This window comes from Galeopterus variegatus, unplaced genomic scaffold (assembly GCF_000696425.1).
Source record: "Galeopterus variegatus unplaced genomic scaffold, G_variegatus-3.0.2 Scaffold4194, whole genome shotgun sequence".
Classification (NCBI taxonomy): Eukaryota; Metazoa; Chordata; class Mammalia; order Dermoptera; family Cynocephalidae; genus Galeopterus; species Galeopterus variegatus.
The window spans coordinates 50,870-70,846 of NW_007730305.1; the positions used below are offsets into that span (position 1 = coordinate 50,870).

At 39.1% G+C, this 19,977-nt stretch overlaps 2 protein-coding genes across 2 annotated transcripts in view; one reads left to right on the top strand and one right to left on the bottom strand.

Annotated features, from left to right (window-relative positions):
• Nucleotides 1-8,464, top strand: part of MTFR1 (mitochondrial fission regulator 1) — a 41,506-nt gene extending 33,042 nt beyond the window's left edge. Inside the window, exons 5-8 of the mRNA XM_008586975.1 lie at nt 2,911-3,146; nt 4,907-5,159; nt 5,735-5,891; nt 6,852-8,464. Coding sequence (XP_008585197.1) covers nt 2,911-3,146; nt 4,907-5,159; nt 5,735-5,891; nt 6,852-6,920 — 715 coding nt within the window. The 3' untranslated portion in view covers nt 6,921-8,464. The remainder of the gene's footprint in view (nt 1-2,910; nt 3,147-4,906; nt 5,160-5,734; nt 5,892-6,851) is intronic.
• A 3,828-nt stretch (nt 8,465-12,292) lies between these two features.
• The window catches only part of PDE7A (phosphodiesterase 7A), a 108,430-nt gene continuing 100,745 nt past the window's right edge, over nt 12,293-19,977 (bottom strand). Inside the window, exons 13-14 of the mRNA XM_008586977.1 lie at nt 16,581-16,853; nt 12,293-13,951 (exon numbers count right to left, since the gene is read on the bottom strand). Of these exons, the coding sequence (XP_008585199.1) occupies nt 16,648-16,853 (206 nt within the window). The 3' untranslated portion in view covers nt 12,293-13,951; nt 16,581-16,647. The remainder of the gene's footprint in view (nt 13,952-16,580; nt 16,854-19,977) is intronic.

The following is a 19,977-nucleotide window of genomic DNA, read 5'->3' on the forward strand; positions in this document are numbered from 1 at the left end:
GGATCCGAACCCGGGGCCTTGGTGTTATCAGCACCGCACTCTCCCGAGTGAGCCACGGGCCGGCCCTCATATTGATGTGTTATATCAGAGCATTGATACTATCCTTTATGGAATTTTTTTACCTGAGTTTAATCTTCATGTACTTTTTAAAGAAATTTCATCACCTGTTTCTTCCCAGTGTGGGGCTAAGAAAGGAAATGGTAATGGAAACTTTGCAAGCCAAACATTTCCTTATCCCACAAGTATTCCAAATTAAGTGAAATAAAATTGATATTATGGTTGCTAGGTAAGAGGGAGGACATTTATTCTCTAAATCTTTTTGTTAAAAATGTTACAAATAAAATACAATTTGCAAGCATCCTCTATATATGGTCATTTTAGCAGGGAATGAAGAAAATTAGATATGAAGAAAAACACCTGAATTCAGTGACTAATACCACAAGAAAGAGTCCAAAGATTTCCCCATTAGAGATACAAGTTAGAATGAAGATATTGCAGCTCTCAAGCAAAAATAAAATACCAATATCAAGTTAATCTAAAATAAAATTTAATGTTGTCAAATGTCCTAACAGGATTAAGTATGACTAAATGTGACTGAGAAGCCCTAAGAATGGTGTCTTAAGTAACATGGAAATTTTTTTCTCTCTAAAATCAAAGACATCCCAGAGGAGGTGCTCTGGGGCTATTAGTGGTTCCACAGTGTCATCTGGGACCCAGCCAGGCTCTCTGTCACCTGTAGCATTGGTGCCTCTGTAACTCTAAAGCATCACCTTGCACTCAAGACTCTCTCAGCAGGAGGAAATGGGTCAGGCTAACAACGAAAGTCTTCCTAGTGGAGTCACCCCACGCTCAGCAGCACTCCTAGATGGCTCACCAACATTCCGCCTACATCTTAACCAAACTCAGTCACATGTCACATGTCCGCACAAAGCTGCAAGGGAAACTGGGAAATGTGATCCTTTAGTTGGGCACATTACTGCCCAGAAATAAGCGTTTCCTTCTTTCCTTTTTTTGGTGGTAATTTTTACTAAGGAAAAAGGGAACATGCTTATTAGAGTAAGTGGTTCCAACTGGTGCAAGCCTTGACTAGCATCCTGTCCATCCCCTGGCTGAGGGTTGCTTAGCTTTTGGCTTCAGATCACTTTTTACAGGGCTTATCACAGATTCTTCACTTGGGGGCCATGACTGCTAAAAGTGTATGAGCAAAATTTTATGAGGGGTGTGTATGATCATTACATGGGAGAATCAGCAGATTGTCAAAGGAATCTGTGACTACAAAAATAGTTGGGCACAATTTGTTAATGTTGATTGACAGCAAGGAGAAAGAAGTCAGTAATGGGCTCTTTTCTCATGTTTAAAGCTCCAAGTCATGGCACCCCTTTACTCTTTTCCTATGCAGTCTCGAGTGTGCCTAAGAGGGGAGTCCTGGTGAAATCGTTCACTAGCCCCAGTGTAAAATAAAGTAGTGTTAGTTAATACAGTTAAGACCAGAAATTGCAGATTTTTTTTCCTTATAATGTATGCTTACCTCAAAGACCTGTAAGTTTTCGAATTAGTTAACATTGCTATGTCATTGATAGCATGAAAAAACTTCATAAATCTCAACTCCCAGTGCTGGCTATTCCACACACCAGCTATGTGATATTGAGCTCATTTCGTTAGCTGTAAAATAATAGTATCTGCCTCATGGGGTCAGATTAAAAGTGATGGAGAGAAAAGCCCCCAGCCCAGATATGAAGAAATCTTAAATAAGTTTCTTATTTAGTGTATGTTTAGTGTTCCCTTTCTCTTTCAGTAACTTTCATACACAGGGGGCTTTCCCCAAATGATGCAGCACTAGGAACTTTATCACTTTACCAGTCCCAAGATAGAATTGATTAGAGCTGGGAGCTATAAATATAATTACTCCCTGTACTTGTGTGAAGAATTCTTTTGGTATTACAGAGTTATAAATGACTGTATTGTTAAAAGATAGTGTGCAGAGAGTTGTTTTCTGAGCCTGTAGGTCTTTGCAGGATAGGTACAAGGGCACTTCAAGAAGTTCATGGAATTTATTTGTATTTTTTAATTCTGTTTTTCCACAAACTTCTTGAAATATCCTCATATAAGGGAAAAATGAGTCTAGGACTATTGTCTAAAGGGAAAGAATTTAAGATAGAAACGGGCTTAAAGGTGGGATACAGGCTGGGAAAACTTAATTGTAGAAAATATGAGGAAATGGGCAAGTATATAAATTGACTGTTGAAAAGAAATCTGAATTTTATTCTCAACCCCAGAAGACTTCCATTTGGAGCTACCAGGCAATGCACATAAAAAAAAAAAATTAATTTTTTGATACCCAATGAAAATGAGACCATCTATGTAGTTACTGCATGGGTCAATTTTAATGATTCCTTTTTCTCCATTTTAGTCTCTGATGCCATATTTGGCCATATTGTCACAATATGTCTTGCAATTTGATGTATACTATCATACATGGGAAACACTGACATTGATGTGCAGAAGCCAAGACCCTGAAGAAAAGCTAATGAATGGATCACTGATTTGATTTTATTGTCAAATATAAGTAGTAATTAAGTTTACCATTTTGAAGAACAATCAAAAGTATTCTTCTCCTTAGTTAAAACCAAAACTTGAATTAGCTGGAAATCTGTGATGCCTCCTGATAGTGTTAGTTTGTGCATATTATACAGAGATTAAGATTAAGAGGAATGATGATGCTGAGAACACCCAGAGTAGCTACGTGACAAGTGCTTTACTGTTTGAACACTGCAAGGAGGGAATTTACGTAAGATCAGTCTGAAAAGTGGTTCTTGGATGTTTTGCTTTGATACTCTATTAATTGGTGCTGATGATTTTTCGTTTTCTGTTACAAAGCCTGTGATGCCAACCTTGCATCTTTTTCTGCAGGACAGAGGTCAGGTCAAGGCCAACCTTTCAGGATGACCTTCCCTTCTTAGAGAAGCCCCCAAGCAGGCAGGCTTCCTTACCAAACTTGTCAGGAGAAGAGCCTCAGCAGAAGACTACAACACTGGCGAATGAAGAAGCACTGCAGAAGATCTGTGCTCTTGAAAATGAACTTGCTGCTCTCAGAGCGCAGATTGCCAAAATTGTGACCCTGCAAGGGCAGCAACATCTCATTGCAGGTCTGTAAGTTGTCATTTGTTTGTTTTAACTGGCAAACTGGAAATTAGGAGAATGCCACTTGTTTTAAAATTCACTAGTAAGTAACAGCCATTTAGTGTTAGAAAACAAAGTGTCAGTCCTCTTTGCATAATCTAATGCAGAACCCAGCCAGGTTTAGGGGTGTTTATTTGTTTTGAACAGTCTTGAAACTATCAGAGAGGATGGTTAGGAAATATCTTTGGAAAACACTGAAATTCATGCAGTTGAATTGTTACTATTGTGAATGTTTTTTTTCTCATGGGAAACTTAATTGTCTGTGATAATGGCACCAACCATATCAGACATGAGGTTATCCCATGGGCTTCTGTCTATTTAGTGAAAGGAACCTGGGTTGAGTGGTGTTTTACTACCTGCATGTCCTGAGGCAAGCACTTGACCTTTCACCTCGCTTTCCTGCTCTAAAATGGTGATAATAGTACCTGTTTTATAGAGTTATTGTGAGAATAAATGTAGAAAGTATATAAAATGCCTTTAGCACACAGAAGCTACTTAATGATTGTTCCTGTAACTCTTACAGAGTAGAAAATGAATTCAGTCTTCTGATCCCTGGTCTGACACTGTTTCTTTTATTATTGTGGCATCGTCACATTGGGGAAGAAACCATAGCCTTGAAATCCTAGCCCACAAATCTGTTGGCAAGTAATGGTTGTTCTCCTGTTGTTTCCAAGGTCTGGCTAGACTCAGTATTAACCAGCTCTGTGGAAAAAATAAGACAATTAATTACCCTGCTTCTGAGCCACTTTGCTTGTGCTTCTGGGGTTTAATGTAATGCAACAGGGAAGCCTCCTCCCACTGGGCACTGCTGAGACAAACTGGGGAAGCAGGGTGCCAGAGGGTGGTCAGTGTTACTTGAATGAACTTTGCATGAGCATGTAACTTCTTAAAAACCTGAAGTTCTGCTTTTTTCTTTTCTTAATTTTAAATTGCTTTTTTCTTTTGCTTTACCTCCCTCTTCTGGCAGACTAGGAAAACTACCATAAATAGCAAGATAATTTTAGAGTTTATTTTTAGATGTTGTATTTGTGGTCTGAATCTTTGCATCAGTGCTGTTTTTCCTGCCAACCAATATAGTTCACCCAAAAGACAACTCTGTAATCTGTTACTATGCAGAAAAATTAATTTTAGGTCCTTATTTTATAATCTGTGTCTCTTATCCTAGATACTTCTTGTTTTGGAAACGAAGTATAATACTTTTTTTCTTCTTCAAGTTTGTTCAACAGTAAATCTAAAACTTTCTTCCAGACACATTCTAATGAATGTAGGCTTTTAATGCTTAATATGTCTCATATGAAAATACTCTTATACTTAAAATGAATCACAAATTTATCAAAGTGTTTTCAAATAGGTAAAGTAGTACTAAATTGTCAAACTATGTGGTGAAGGTGGAGGTGTTTATGCAGTACAGACTGCTTTATATTTCTGCTAAAAGTGATTACAAACTGTGCCACAAACTTGAGCATTTGATATCACAAAAACACCCCTGTTAAGTTAAATGGAACTTTTCCATCTGGACAGTTTAGGGTTGAATGATACCGTGGCTGAGATTCAGGTATTCCTCATGAAGTAACTGAAACTGCCTTTCTCTGCACATAACTGAAATTCTTTTTAAGGATATTGTGTTAGGAATACAAAAGTCCTTAACATAATTTTGCTTTTAAAAACTGATACTTTCTTTGCCTGTTACCAGCAGGATTAAGTTCATTTTTCCTTGTTTTTATAGGTCACATAGATTCTGCCACATCGGTTAGCTCCGCACCGCCCCCTCCTCCACCGCCCCCACCCCCGCCCCCGCCCTTCCCTCCACCGGGGCTCCACCAAAGTGCATCTGCTGTTGACCTGATTAAAGAGCGAAGAGAGAAAAAAGCCAGTGCTGGGAAGACTTTGGTTAAGAACAATCCAAAGAAACCTGACATGCCAAATATGCTAGAAATCCTTAAAGATATGAACAATATAAAACTTCGGTCAGTAAAGAGGTGAGGATACAATTACCTTCTTTCTTACCACCCCAATTGTTTGTCTGTAAAGCCAAAGCACTGGGCTTCTTGAGAAATTTTGTTTTGTAACACAACCACCATGAATAGTTAAGTTTTTAGTTTAAAAAAGATGAACCCCAGTGACTCCTGTACACAATAGCTAAGAGATTAGCAAAATAATTTCCAGGTGATGTTTTAGTTTCTCCATTTCACTTAAATATCAGCCCTTTCATGTAAAGTCTTTATTGTGATCACCCAGTCATTCATTTAATAAAGGTGTGTTGTGTAGTAGTCACTAGAGCTGCCTGGAAGATGGAACCTGATTGCCCTGTGGAGCATAGTCAGTGTTCTGGAGGTGCATTAAGTGGCTCTTTATTGGACTTTTGGTGCTCTTTTGTTGAGCCTTAAACCTTGGCTCCGTCTCACTGTTAGCAGTATTTCTCAGTATCTTTCTGGAGTAACTGTGATGCTAGAGAGGTGCTGTTGGGCATGGGAAGGCTGGCACAGTACTTCCCTGAGCGATGCCAGCCTGGTGACCCCCCTGAACACGGTTGGTCTCTGTTCACTTCTTTAAGGTCAGAACTGGATGTAAAGCCCAAGCCAGTGGATGCTGCTGACCCTGCTGCCCTCATAGCAGAGGCTCTGAAAAAGAAATTTGCGTACCGCTATCGAAGCAATAGCCAAGATGAAGTTGAAAAAGGAGTTCCAAAGTCTGAATCAGAGACAGTATTGGTGAGTATGAGCCCAGGTTTCTTTCCTGTGACACGGTAATTTTACCCTACTGTTAAGCACCTATATTTTGCAAGTCATTCAGCTACGTCCTTTGCAAGATTCAAGGGGGTATGATACAGGATTTGTCCGTACCTACAAGTAGATTGCTAGCTGGGAAAAGGATGACATCTTTGTTTAGTTTTTATACTTTTATTTTTCTAACTATAAAAGTAATAGTTCATTTGGAAAATTGAAAAGAAGAGCATAAAGAAGAAAGCAAAAGCTAACCCCTGATCTCACTCCTTAGCGATCTTCAGTGTTAAATTTTACATGCAATATTATGTTTTTATTTAAGCATAATGAAGTTCACTTTAATAAAATTTGTGTTTTAGGGCAATATATATTTTGTGATATAGAAATTTAAAGTAAAGCAAGATCATTTTCTCTCAGGGAATCCTGTGAAAGTCTTCTGAAGAGGGTGAGATTTGATGTGGGCCTTAAAGAATGTGTGCCAGGTCATAGGTAGAGTGAGCAGTTTTCATAGAAGCTCTCAAATGCTAATTTATACATTCCCTTTATTCACGTTACCAGCATGGGGATATTTGCTTATCTATTCCAGAAAGAGAGCTCAGAAATTGTAGCACCATTGAAACTCTTTAGTCACTGAAAAGGAAACTTTGTATTACCTCCCTTTACTGAGAGAAGTAAAATTGGACTAAAATAGGGTATTGCTAAGATGATTGTAGTTTTCCTTTCAAAGAAGTAATTTGGTTGCCTCTTTGCCTTTCATGCTGTTGATAAGTCCTATGTTTAAAACAACCTGTCAGTTCATAAAAGTGAATTATTACCAGTAACTGCTTGGTTTTTCATGCAGAACATACCTAGCCCTCTGATCCATGATGGGGGCGGGGGGCGGGGGGGGCATATCATTGCTGTTATATGAACCAATATTTTTACTTATACTTTTTGTTTCCTTTCTAGTTTGGTCCACATATGTTGAAGTCTACTGGAAAAATGAAGGCTCTAATTGAAAATGTACCAAACTCCTAAAGACAGTGAGCTGAGGACTATCCTGGTTCAGTTATTGGTTTGTGAGGGCTTAGTCTGGCTAGAAGAAATCAACACTATTTAGTAAATTCCTGAGTTTAGAACTCAGTGGTCTCCTTATAAACCTAATTAAGAGGATTAAGCAATAATGAAAGCACTATAAGTTTGGTTGTGCTTTTATGAGATGGTCAGTTCTGGAGCTCTTCATAATGTGTGTATATTCTGACATGTTTTTATTATGCAGCCAGAGTGTTCTGGTTTCCAGTCTTGAAAACAGTTGTATAGATTTCAGAACATAGGAAGGACATTTGTGGATGTTACTGTACATTTTACATTCTTAACACTAATTTATCTGTACAAACGTTTTATATGCATATATTTGGATTTAGAGCAGTTCATGTAAAAGTAAGTAATGGATGATGGCAGTGAGGGTACTGTTATCTTCATTCGTTTCCAATGATCATTTACTATTCATTGATGGAACAGCTGGTATAACATAAGTTGTTGGAATGAAATATTTGAGATTGGAATCTTCTTGCCTTGAACAGAACTTATATCTTAGATTCTCTTTCACATTTTGTTGGAGCTAGGTTTGAGTAGGAACCAGAGGGATGTTCACTGCTGAAATTCCACAGTGCTTTCCATTAAAGGAAAGTTGAGGACCAGAAAAGCTGCTTTCACCTCAATGCCATCCAGTGCTAAGGAATAAAATATAGTTTTCAAGTAGTGACAGATGAATTATTGAATTAAAGTCCTTTTTAAGTAAAAACCAGAATGTACCATCTTTTTTTTTTCCAGTTTAATAAATGGCGTCATAAAGGTGACTTGTTGCTAAATTAATACTTCTGTAAATGTCAGCATGATGGAGTTTACAAATTTTCAGTATTGGTCAAAATATTAACTTTATAATGAAACGTTATTGGCTAGGCAAATGGATTTCCTATAAATTGTTCATCATTGGTCAGAATGCTGTTTTGTTGAATTATATTATGCAGTATAAACCTGAGGTGTTATTAGAAAGTGAAGAACTGCCTTCTCATCTGGGGCTTCTAAGGATTTGCTATAAGTGATCATTTTTAAATGCTTGATAAGTGCTTGATAAACTCAGCTCTAGTTAATGCCAGAATATCCTACCATGAGTAAATGTTTGGATTTATTATTTAAATCTACTAAAAGAAAGTTATACTTCCTGAGAGGATTAAGAGATGGGAAGAGTAGACAGACATGCACTTTTAAGTTATTGAAAATACGTGTTGTTCTCCTAAATATTAACAAAAACTGTTTGAGGCAGTTAACATGGTTTGGTGATTCAGCTTAAATTTGAACTGTGGTTTATTTTACCACATGCACGTGTTGATGTTCATTGTTTCTAATTTTTTTTTATATGGTTTGAAAATTCTACCTTTAAAGAAATTCAGAAAATTCGCCTGACTCATATTTTGACCTCCTAAGAATTTTATATTTCTATCAGTATTCAGTTTTGGCTGGTGCTCCAATATAAGGAAGTTACTGTTTTAAAAATAAAGCAAACTTTTATTTTCCTTGGACCATACTGCCTATATATTTTTTTATCTTTCATTTTTACAATGAATAAGTAAGATTCTTTTATATTACACATGTAGCTTCTTTAGAATAATTTCCTTTCTGCATTTTTCAAATGGAAACATATTCCTTAAAATAAATTTTATCACTTCTTATTCAGTTTTTCTCTTAATGGAACTTCAGCATTAAAAACAGAAGGGTAGTCATGAGGTATCCAAGTTTTCTCAGGGTTCTGAAACCCATAATCCACTTCTGAGGCTGGTGAAATCTGTCCCATCTTTTCCTACACCCACCTCATTCAATGTCTGGATTTCTCACCCAACACAATACCTGACGTCAAAAAATCATAAGGAGGCTCAGAAAGGTAAGTAACTTAGTATATTTTGTCTACTATGAATTCTGACTGGATCGGGGACCCTCATTTTTGATAGATAGGGAGAAAGAGAGAGAGAGGTGGCGGGAAGGGGAATGAGAAAGAAAGAGAAAATATCTGAGACAGAGCACTGGACCTGGAGCTTTGTATGATCTTAGCCAAGTCACACCCTCTTTTAAAAAATGGGAAAGATAGTCAATAGCTCAAAAACTAATTAAGGATTAAATGAAGTAATGATTTTGAGCACATTCTATTAGAGTGCTAAATAAGTTATCATTATTACCGTGGCATCATTTACGTGAGGTCTCTGTAGTTTCCAATGGAGTGATTGCTCCTGGAACACGTGGTTCCCGGCACCTGCAAGAGGTGCACACCATGCACTTCCTGGCACAGGCCTGGCGTGGGAGGGGCAGTCCTTACTGTCTTTAGTCCTGGTTGTCTCCCCAGACATAGGCCCTTCTGCATAAGACTTTTATCTTCTTGCTACACAAGGGATCTTCAGAAGTTCATCGCAGGATTTGTATTATCTTTGTTTTTCCACAAACTTTTTGAAGTACCCTGGTATTAATAATTCCTCTGAGTCTGTGTCTCAGTGGTGAAGAGGAAGCCATGAGGTAATAACTACTAGAAACAAATGCTTTGGAAAAACTATCGTTCTGATAACATCTCCAAAAATAGAAGTTCTCTCTGTGGGATGGAATCTGGCAAATAGAAGTTTAAACTTTTAAGAATTCACCCAACAAAGTCATCCTGGGATTGCCAGGCAGAATGAAACACTTGGTTTTATGATAGACTGTCGTTATGTCCATCATTATCACAGTATTTCTCATGAGCCTTCATCCATTTTTAGGATTCCATTCCTGTGTCCTTCTTCCCCTTCTCTTGAGATTCAACGTTCTTCTGAGCTGCTCTATTGAACCTATTTCTTAGGATTCTTCTCAGACTTTCCTTGTAATCCTTGTAAGCGAGCTAGCTCTTCATTGGTCTTAGTGCCTTGAACAGACAGGAGAGTAAAAATAACAGAAGCACCGACCCCGTGGCTCACTCGGGAGAGTGCAGCGCTGGGAGCACCGAGGCCGCGGGTTTGGATCTTGTATAGGGATGGCTGGTGCGCTCACTGGCTGAGTGCAGTGTGGGCGACACCACACCAAGGGTTACAATCCCCTTACCGGTCACAAAAAAAAAATAAAAAATAAAAAAACAGAAGCAAGTAAGGATCCAGAACTCGTGCACATCTCCCTCTGAGACAGTTGTTCTTAGCCCACTGCATGTGAGCTAGAAGCCCTAATGTTCCTACAGCTGGCACTTCCCAAATATTCTCCTCTGGTAGATTCTCTAGCCCCCTGTAAAGGTGACAGGAGGCTCCTTCCCTAAGGTTAGAGTAGAACATGAGTGTAATTTAGGTTTCCTCAGGACAGTAAATGGTAAGGTTACCCAGATAGGCCTCCCATTCCATACCAAATGGCTATTACAGGGCGGTCCTTCACAATTGCTTTCTTCCCAGGTGGAAAAGCCGTAACTTGGGGAGAAAGGCCAGACTCTTCATAACATTACCAAAGGTATAAAAAGCTTTTTCATGTTGCCTAATTGCCACCACTCTAGATTGGCCAGATAGGCTTTTCATCAAAGGCAAAAGAAGGTGTATTCCCCAGGGAATTATGTTGTAGAAACCGGGTACTGTCATAAGGATGAAAAGGGATGAGAACTAGTGTATGGTTGGGAATTTGTTCTGAAATAGCGGGTAGAGAAGTACGTAAGGCACTGATCTCAGGGGTCGGGTTTTCAAGGTGCCCCTTAACCTCTGCCTTCCCTTTTGCAAGGGGAACAGCTGGCAATGCACAGACTGTTCTGTGGCCAAGCACAGGCTGGATGAGCTGTTCCAGTCAGATTCTCCCTCAGGAATTTGAATAGGAAACCTTGAGAGAGTGAGGCATTTAGCACCAGGAGCCGGATAAGGATGTCATGAGGTACAACTGTATCCATGAGGAATTTATATGAAGCAGAGATTATGAGGAAGAAGAAATGAAATAGGAAGAAGACTCAGTGATCACTTCTTCGGCACTTACTGTGTCAATACATAATTTTACTGTAAGAGGCAGACATTTTATAGGTTAGGAGCCACTCATAAAATTAGGTAACCACCCAAGGACCCGAACCCAGGTCAAGCTGTAAAGACAATGCCTTTAAGAGACTACACTACTTTATCCTGCCTTCCTAAGAGAAGCTGCAAGGTAGAGAAGAGACGGGGAAGGGATGGTAGTGTGGAAAAAGCAGCAGAGGGAGCAACAAGCTCCATCTCAGCACTATTAGATTCCAGGTTCTGCTTCCTGCAGTCAGGCCTCCTGCACGTGATCCTCGTGATAAAGCCCCCAATACCTGAGGTAATCTGAGTCTCTGTCCCCTGTAATGGAAAAAACTAACCCCTATCTGGTGATGATTCTTCGATGGAAATTCAAAAGCTCTGTTTCCTGCAAATATTCAACTAGGAACTTTTAAGCACTGTTATTAAGTGCATGTTTGTGTCTCCCCCCAACCCCAAATTCCTGTTTAAACCCTTACCCCAGTAGGATGGTATTAGGAAGTGGAGCCTTTGGGAGGTAATTAGGTCGCAGGGTGGAGACCCCTGATGGGATTAGTGTTCTTTTCTTCTCCTCATCACATGAAGATACAACCAGAAGTCTGGAAGGGTTCAGAACGGGACTATTTTGACACTGATTTCGGATTTCCAGCCTCCAGAACTGTGAGAAATATCTGTTGTTTTGGGGTCATCCAGTTCATGGTACTTTGTTATAGCAGCCTGAGTGAAGTAAGGCAAGCACATTCCTTTATATTTCCTTCAAAAAGTTCATATTTAGATATATATAAATTTTATAAATTTCACCTAAGATAAGGTAACTTGAAATATCATTACAGTCTCCTGATTCTTTACAAGATATGGCTCAATAATAAAAAAAACCTTCAGATCTATGTTCAAAAAATTTCATATAAATGCATAGCTTAAAGATAAGTGTTGTAATATATGACATAATTTCTTAAAGACTATTGATGAGACTACTGGAAAGCTGCAATAAACTTAAGTTACTGTGCTTCAGTTTTAAATTAGCCACCAAGAAATCTAATATTAAAATGGAGGTGTTTCTATCCTTCCCCCACCATCCTACCAAACTTTAAGATGGGTTTCAGGACAACTTCGAAAGTGTAGGTATAAAACTAAAATATCATTGAACATTTAAAACTATTTTTAGAATCAAATTTGAGAGCTAAGTGATTTTATCAATCATAGATGTTAACAATGAAAAAACACAAGGATTACTTACTAGAAATGGTGTCATCTTCATTAACTGAGCTAAACCACTGTTTCTCCTAAACAACCCCCAATAAAATATGGAAACCTGCCATACTATATGAGAAACAGTTTGCACACATTGTTCTGTCACCCAAACATTTTGAGAACAGAGACCATGGTTTGTAATTTTTAATACCCTTTTTATTACATCCAGTGCCATGCTCCGCACACATCAGGAACTCAGATATTGTTTACTACATGACTTCACCACAGATGAGTTTCAATATAATTTCTCTTAGTCATATACTGATAGCTAAAAAGGGAATACATTAATTTCAAATGAGTTTGTTCAACAAGTGTTTACTGATGGCCCAATTTATGCCAACTTTCTGCTGAGCACAGGAACCAGGAAGATGGAGAAGGTCCGCTGTGTGCCCTCCATCAGCTCACCTCCAAGTAGTGGTCATCCTCCCTGCGACCGTGGACCCTTGGAAGCCTTCCAAATTGCACAAGTCATCTGCAGGTCCTGAGCAAGTAATGGCTGCAGAGCAAATCTTACACCTACCTCTATTACTATGTTTCAATGTATGCTGATGCTACGGTGATTAATATGCACATTTCTTCAAAAGCAATACTGAATTCATGTTAGCTATTGGTCATTGTGTATTTTCTCAATCAGGAGATACTGATTGGGAAGGGATTTAAACAATATGTATACATTAAATATTTATACATGCTTGAATTCATTGGAAATCTCTGATGTGAAAGGTTTAAAGTTTTAAGAGATTAGAAAGCTTAAAAGCCAAGAAAGCATTTTGGAAAAAGAGACCATTTTCAGAATCTTCAAGGAATTACTAGCACCTCTAATCTGTACCTCAGGTACAAATATATTTTCCAGGTTTGCAAAGGACATAAAATATAATTTTTACTTCTTTTATACAAAGAGGATCATTATAAACCATCACATTTACAGCTGAGTACAAATATTGACCAGGAACCATAGTTTTTTCTTTTTTCATTAACCTAGGACTTGTCAAAATTTTCTCTCCAAGGACCTTTACCCCTAGAGCAGGGACGCCCCCCCAAGTGTTGGGCCCAGAGACCCAAAGGGCTGCTCCATGCTCAACAATTTTTTGAAGTCTGTTTTATCTTGAAAATTCATGTGAATTTTCATTGTTCCATAATTACTTTTTAAAAACTGTGATCTTCTAAATACTTAACCATTTCCTCAGATTTTTCTAGAAAAATCAATGCTCAAGGAATATGGGTCTTATTTGAGAACCAGGGCTGTGGAAGGTGATTCCCACATATACACAACAAAATAACTTTTCAGTGAGGTTTTTTGTCTGACGATACTGCAAAGAGTTAGTGGAAAAATAAAAGAGAATACATATCTTTCCATGAACTTTTTGAAGAACCCTCATATGTGTAGGCAGGAAATGGGAGCAACACCAAGGTGTCCCCTGAGAATGTGTAAATGAGAAGATAGTCCACTGAGTATTAAACTGTAAGACAAACATAATGGATCAGAGCAGAAGTAAGCAATCACTCAGAGGCAGAGTGGAGCCTAGGGAGGCTCATCTGAAGCACGGGTGAAGGCGATGACGTGTCTAATGGATGTGCCAATCAGAAGCCGATGTGGAGGAGCAACGACTGGCAGAGAAATCTCTAGCATCGTCCAGGGCTAGGGGATACCCTGGTCCACAAACATGAATATCAGCAGGTGTATCCCCATAGGGAGATGGATGCATGAGGCAACTTGTTTCCCTTGCTCAGAATCCATGCTCACCAAGCAACCGGCTGATCATAATTTGGCTTCCCAAGAAGATTTGCCTAAAGGGAGAAAACGATTGATAGTTATATTTCTCATTGTAAATTAAAATATTGATACTATTTTTTAAAAATATCAGTTACTGTGAGCTTGGGTAATGGGAGTTTGCCATGAGATAGTTCTACTATGTGCTGACAAACTGGGTCAGTGAACTTGTAAGGATCTTTATCAGACTCTGAACACATCAAATTTGCCAAGGTGATACCACCTTATATGAGTGGCCAGTTGACCTTCCGCAGGTAACATTTAACTCTGTGACCCTCAGACCTCTGGATCTACATTATCCAATACAGTAGACACTAGCCATATGTGGATATTGGGCACCTAAAATGTGACTAGTCCAAACTAAGATGTGCTGTAAGTATAAAATATACACAGAATTTCAAGGACTTAGTACTCAAAAAGAAAGAATGTAAAACATCTCAATAATTGTTTTTTATATTGACTACCCATTGAAATGATAAAATATTTTAGATATATTGAAATAAAATGTTATTAAAAATAATTCCATCTCCTTTTTGTAACGTACTAGAAAATTGAAAATTACTTTTGTGGCTTGCTTTATTTCTATCAGACATCATTCTATAGAAATGACAGTATGTTTTATTTTAAAATTTGCACTATATCCCCTCTAGGAAGTTGGACCTAGGAAGATACCAGAGGCCCAGTGGCACCTTTTTACATTGATATCAATCAAGAATTAAGTAGCCATTTCTTGCTACTTTACTTTAAAAAGGCCAATAATAGAAATAAATACAACTAGTATTTTAGTTCTTGCAAGACATGCTGATGTCTTATGCAGTTGCTAAGTGTGGGAACAAGAGGCTGTGGAGTCAAGAGGCCTGGCTCAAAGCTGACCCGCTACCCTATATTAGGACTCTGAACATACTATGTAAATGGTCTTCAGCTTGCTCACTGGTAAGGTGCAGGCAGGTAAGAGTAGATAACCCCATAGGATGGTGCTACCCACAGCCGTGACAATACACATCTGACAAGTGAATGCAAGAGCCAAGAAGTTAACTTTGATGTCCTAGTAATTTAGCATTGCAATTTTCAAAGGATTGAGTTGTATGGTAAATATCGAAGATAAAAATGTGAAAAGATAGGTTTTTATTCATCAAAAATTAACAGCAACAGGCACATATTAAAGTGAGTATGGCAAAGCCTTTTACAAATGGCTTTACACTCAAGCTTTCTCCCCAAAAATGGCTGTTGCAACAAACTGTAAACATAATTAATAAACAGTCTTTTACAGTAACAAGGGAAATACAAGTGAACTAAAAGAAAGCACCAGTTTCTCTTAAAACTAGATTACAGTTGTGCTTACTGTACATAAAACAATTTGAAACAAATTACAAAAGTGGAATGTTTTAAGTTTAAAATTAGTCCTTAAATTTTGTCCTAGAAAACATCTGTTCACATCAAAAGGCCCATCAAAGGGTAACGTTTCATCAAAGGGAGGGACAAGAAAACAATGCACTTTTTCCAAATCAAAACAAGAAGTTTGGTCACTTAGCTTTGTGCATAGTTAAGGCAACTGGAGCAATCTGTTACAGCTAACCTACCTTCCTTCCCCTCCCCCAAGTGTGGCTGCTCATTATGTCACATTCTAAAATAATAAATAAAAGCTTACATTTCAAATCCTTCCCACATGGATAAACATAACACATGCACAGTCATACATGCACAAACATGCACGCACACATCCATACATTCACACGAAACATACCTCTCACTCACTGCAGCGAAAGGGACTTTAGTACCCTTGATCTGAAGGACACACTTCCCCATCCCACTTTATTTCAGATTGGCAAATACCCTGAGCTGATTATGGTGTTTTAAACATTCCACCTTTTTCTTGCATGTCCAGGTAAGTGTACAGAGTGAAAACAACATGCAATGTCTTCACTGCAGAATCATAACACAGCTAGGACACTGGTGGTATTCTTCCCCTCCCACCCCAAATTAAAAACTAATAGTTAAAAAATAATTGCATTGCCCAACAGCACTGGAGCTAAAGCTTGGCGGAACTCTATGATAAACGCTGCTTCCAGTGCACAAAATAAAACTACAGCAAATGGGAGACTTTGGTGGCATCCAAAGAAGGAAAAAGGCAAACCAGGGGGATAGAGCTGCAGTCTAAGTTTTGATCTTTAAATTTTTCAGTGGTTCCTTCACAATCATGCTCCCAGGCAATTTAGAACCAATATTTTCCGAGATGATTTGTAAACACTAAGTCTTGCCAGAGGCAGCAGAGGCTGGGCACTTCACATTTCCGTTTTCTCAGGGAGAACTTAGTGGAAGGTACAGATACACACTGTTGCATCGGACTGGTTAAATTCCAAGAGATTGCTGCTGAAAGATTCAGTTCAAGTTTCATGGTTTGAAGAATAAATGCTTTGAAAAACACGTGGCACACCTCAAAACTTCCTTTGTAACTCCTTTCCGACTGTCTCCTGCTGGGCTTTGCATATTCAAGGTTTCACACAAAAGCCAAATGCATATTGCTATGTGTTCAGGTCTTATAATTAAAAAGTGGGTTCAAATGATCCAACAGAGGAAGTCTTGGAAATAAATAATGCTGGCATCATTCACTTGGAAACCTTGGCAGTCAAGAGTAAGTTCTCTCACCTCAAGACCCCATTTCACATTTCTAGTAACCTCCAGGAGGCAGTCTGTTCCACTGGTTCTGAGGGTCTTATGATGATCGATTTTCCTGAGGTAATAACTGTGAGTTCAACTCAAACGCAGTGTTAGCGTCCTCACTGCTGGACTGTTCTCGCTGCAGTCCCTTCCAGCTGGCTTTGTTCAGCCCCACATGTCCGAGCATTGTCTGGGATAGTCTTGTATTTGAAAACCTGGCCCATTCTGTAAATAAAGGCTCCACTAAGTAAGTCATAAAACCTTGAAAAAAAATAAGAGAAAAAAGTTACTAACATGTTTTGAATCTTTATCTGTACACCATCTATACAGTGTTAACCTTAAGTCCTATTCCAATATTACCTAAGTCTTAGTTTTCAAAAGATTCTAGTGTGTGCATATAATTTACATATTTTCTCTGAAGAATCAATTTCTTAAGTAACTCAATGGAATGTTAAAGGTGAACTGACATATCAAATCTTTTCTGACTTCCTCTCAGCTACACAACCACATCCTTCTACTTAAGCAAATGTATCAACTTTCTGAGGATACCAGGGCATAACACAATTGAAGGGACAGTTCCCATGTGAGGCTGTAGGCTGAGAGGGGGTCTCTTGCAGGAATGTGGTGATGAGGCCTGAATTGAAGTGGAGCTGGAGGTGATACCAGGGCATAACACAATTGAAGGGACAGTTCCCATGTGAGGCTGTAGGCTGAGAGGGGGGTCTCTTGCAGGAATGTGGTGATGAGGCCTGAATTGAAGTGGAGCTGGAGGTGGTTTACTGCTTTACCCCTCAGGGATAGAGATCTGCATACCTGGTCACGATTACAATTGGTCATTGTATTTAACTCAGAATGTATAAAGTCGAAACTTATAACAAGAATCAATCAGTCTAAAAATAACAGGGGAGATTAGTTAAAAAAAAAATTGTCAAGGTAAACACCAAACATGGACCAGAGTCCTATTTAATAGACAACGCATATAACAGATCTCCCTTTATTCACAGACAGAAAAGGAAATGAGTAACTTCAGGACTGTTTGCATTGTTAGCACACCACTGTACCTTATATCTGATGTAATACTACACTGTATCTTATAAAGAGTCAAAAGAAGCCTCCTAGAAAAAAGCTTATCAATCAAATATATATGGGGAACAAATCATACCTTACTAAAATTTTGATCTATTAAGGACAGGGAAAATATACATTCAAATTCTATCATTGCTTTTGTAACAGTTTTTAAATTTCCTTCACATCCAAGTCTTCATTTGTAGCAAAAGACCATGTAAACCACAGACAACATAAAGGTTCCATTTAGCCAACATAAAAATCTCACTGAAATAAAGCAAATAACATGCACTTTTAATTAGGAAAGTCATATATGGTCTGATGGTTGAATTTTTTCTGAGTGTATATAATTAAGGGATCTGAAAGAGTAATTATGATATCTACAATAAGGCTTTTTTTCAATGATCCATTCTCTCCGCACCTATTAACAGAGTGAGAACCTACTATGTGCCAGGCACTGTTCTAGGGTGGCTGGAGATATAGCAGTGGATAAGACCAGATCCCTGCCCTCAAGAAGCTTAGGTTTGGGTGAGGAGAAAGAAATAACAGAAAAATATCATTGCTGCAGTTAAAGGACACAGCAGCTTTTCGGCAGCCAGCCCCACAATCCTGGGCCACGTTAAGCCACCCGCCCCAAGCCCCATCTTTCCTGTGTCATGGTTAAGTCATGAGCAGCTGAATTCTGTGCCCAAATGCAGAATCCTATCGTAGGGAAAATTCAGGAAAATGGTCAGGGCCCCTCAGATGTTCAGAATCTTGCTGAGCATTTGAGGTAAATATGCACGTGTGCCCAGGTGTTCCTTGGCTATTAATGTAATTGCGCATGTGCACCCAGGTGTCCTGGGTTATGGACTTAAGTATAAAAAAGGATGCTCTGATCCACCGCATACACACACCCCTGCCCCCGGGAGGCCCCTGGTGGGGCCACGGGGAGGCTGCTACTGCTGCTGGAGGCTGTTGTTGCCGATGCCAAAAGAGGCCACTGCTGCTGCTGCTGCTGCTACTGCTGAGAACTGAGCTTGTGTCGTCTGCCAACGGCTCCCACGATCTTTCCCAACTACCTAGCATGGACATCCATGTGAGGGGGCTGGTGACCCAGTCTGTACAATGGGTTTGAAGGGTCTGAGCCCTAGCCCTGACAATACAAATGGAAACTTAGTGTAACTAAAATAATGAAACATTTTGGCTTTAGTTATGAATTGCCTAGCCATACACTTGGCATAGTCCTCTAGCAATACACTTATCGTCACAGGTCTTAGAGGATTCATCTTCCTTGATTCCTTCCATTGTCCTAGCTGGTTGAGATCTTTGGGGATCCTGCCTCTAACATCCAACAAATCAGCTATCACTTCAGGCTGTATGTTAACCTAAAATCCTTTTAGGTCAGGCCGGCCCGGAGGCGCACTGCTACAGTGCGCTGCTTGGGAGCGCGGCGGCGCTCCCGCTGAGGGTTCGGATCCCACATACAGACCGGTTCCCGCTCACTGGCTGAGCGAGGTGCGGGCGCAACACCAAGGGTTGTGATCCCGTTGCCGGTCCCGGTCTGGTACGGGTGCAACACTGAGGGTTGCGATCCATTGCTGGACACGAAAAAAGACAAAAAGGAAAAAAAAATCCTTTTAGGTCTTAAGTACCCGATAAATATGAATAGACTGGGGCCAAGGACACAGCCTCTAGGAGGGCAGAACTATTAATTAGTACCTTGAGCATAGCTGTTCAACCATTTGTTAATCTACCTAATTGTACTAGCCCCACATGCCTGTACCTTATCTTCACAGATTTCACAGGATGCCTAGTCAAATGCCTTCCTCTTATCCAATACATATCTTCTTGTTCAACAAAACTAGTATTCCCATCAAAGGAAATTAAATAAACATGACTTGTACTTACTGGCCCTATGGGGAGTAGTAATCACTGCTTATTGTAGTAGTTAAGAGGCCAGGATTTGATGTCAGAAAGACCTGGATTTGAAGTCCAATGGCAACACCTGTTAACTGTGTAAACTAGGCCAACTATTTGAAAAATGGGTGTTGTGGGGAGTCAGTAGACGTCAACTATCATCATTTATCTTATCCCTATCCCTCTGACAACCCATTCTAGATATGTCCAACACTGACAAGATCTATAGTTTGATATGAACAGTTTAAGGGATGCTTGTAAAAGTACAACTTTTTAAACCTCACTTGCAAGTTCTCTTATTAAACAAGGGAGTAGTTTACTCAGGCAAAAAGACATTTATTTAAAATAGCTACAGTGAATTTACTACCCATTGACCTATCTTCAATTCAATTCTCTTTTGCCCATTTTTTATCTATTCTTT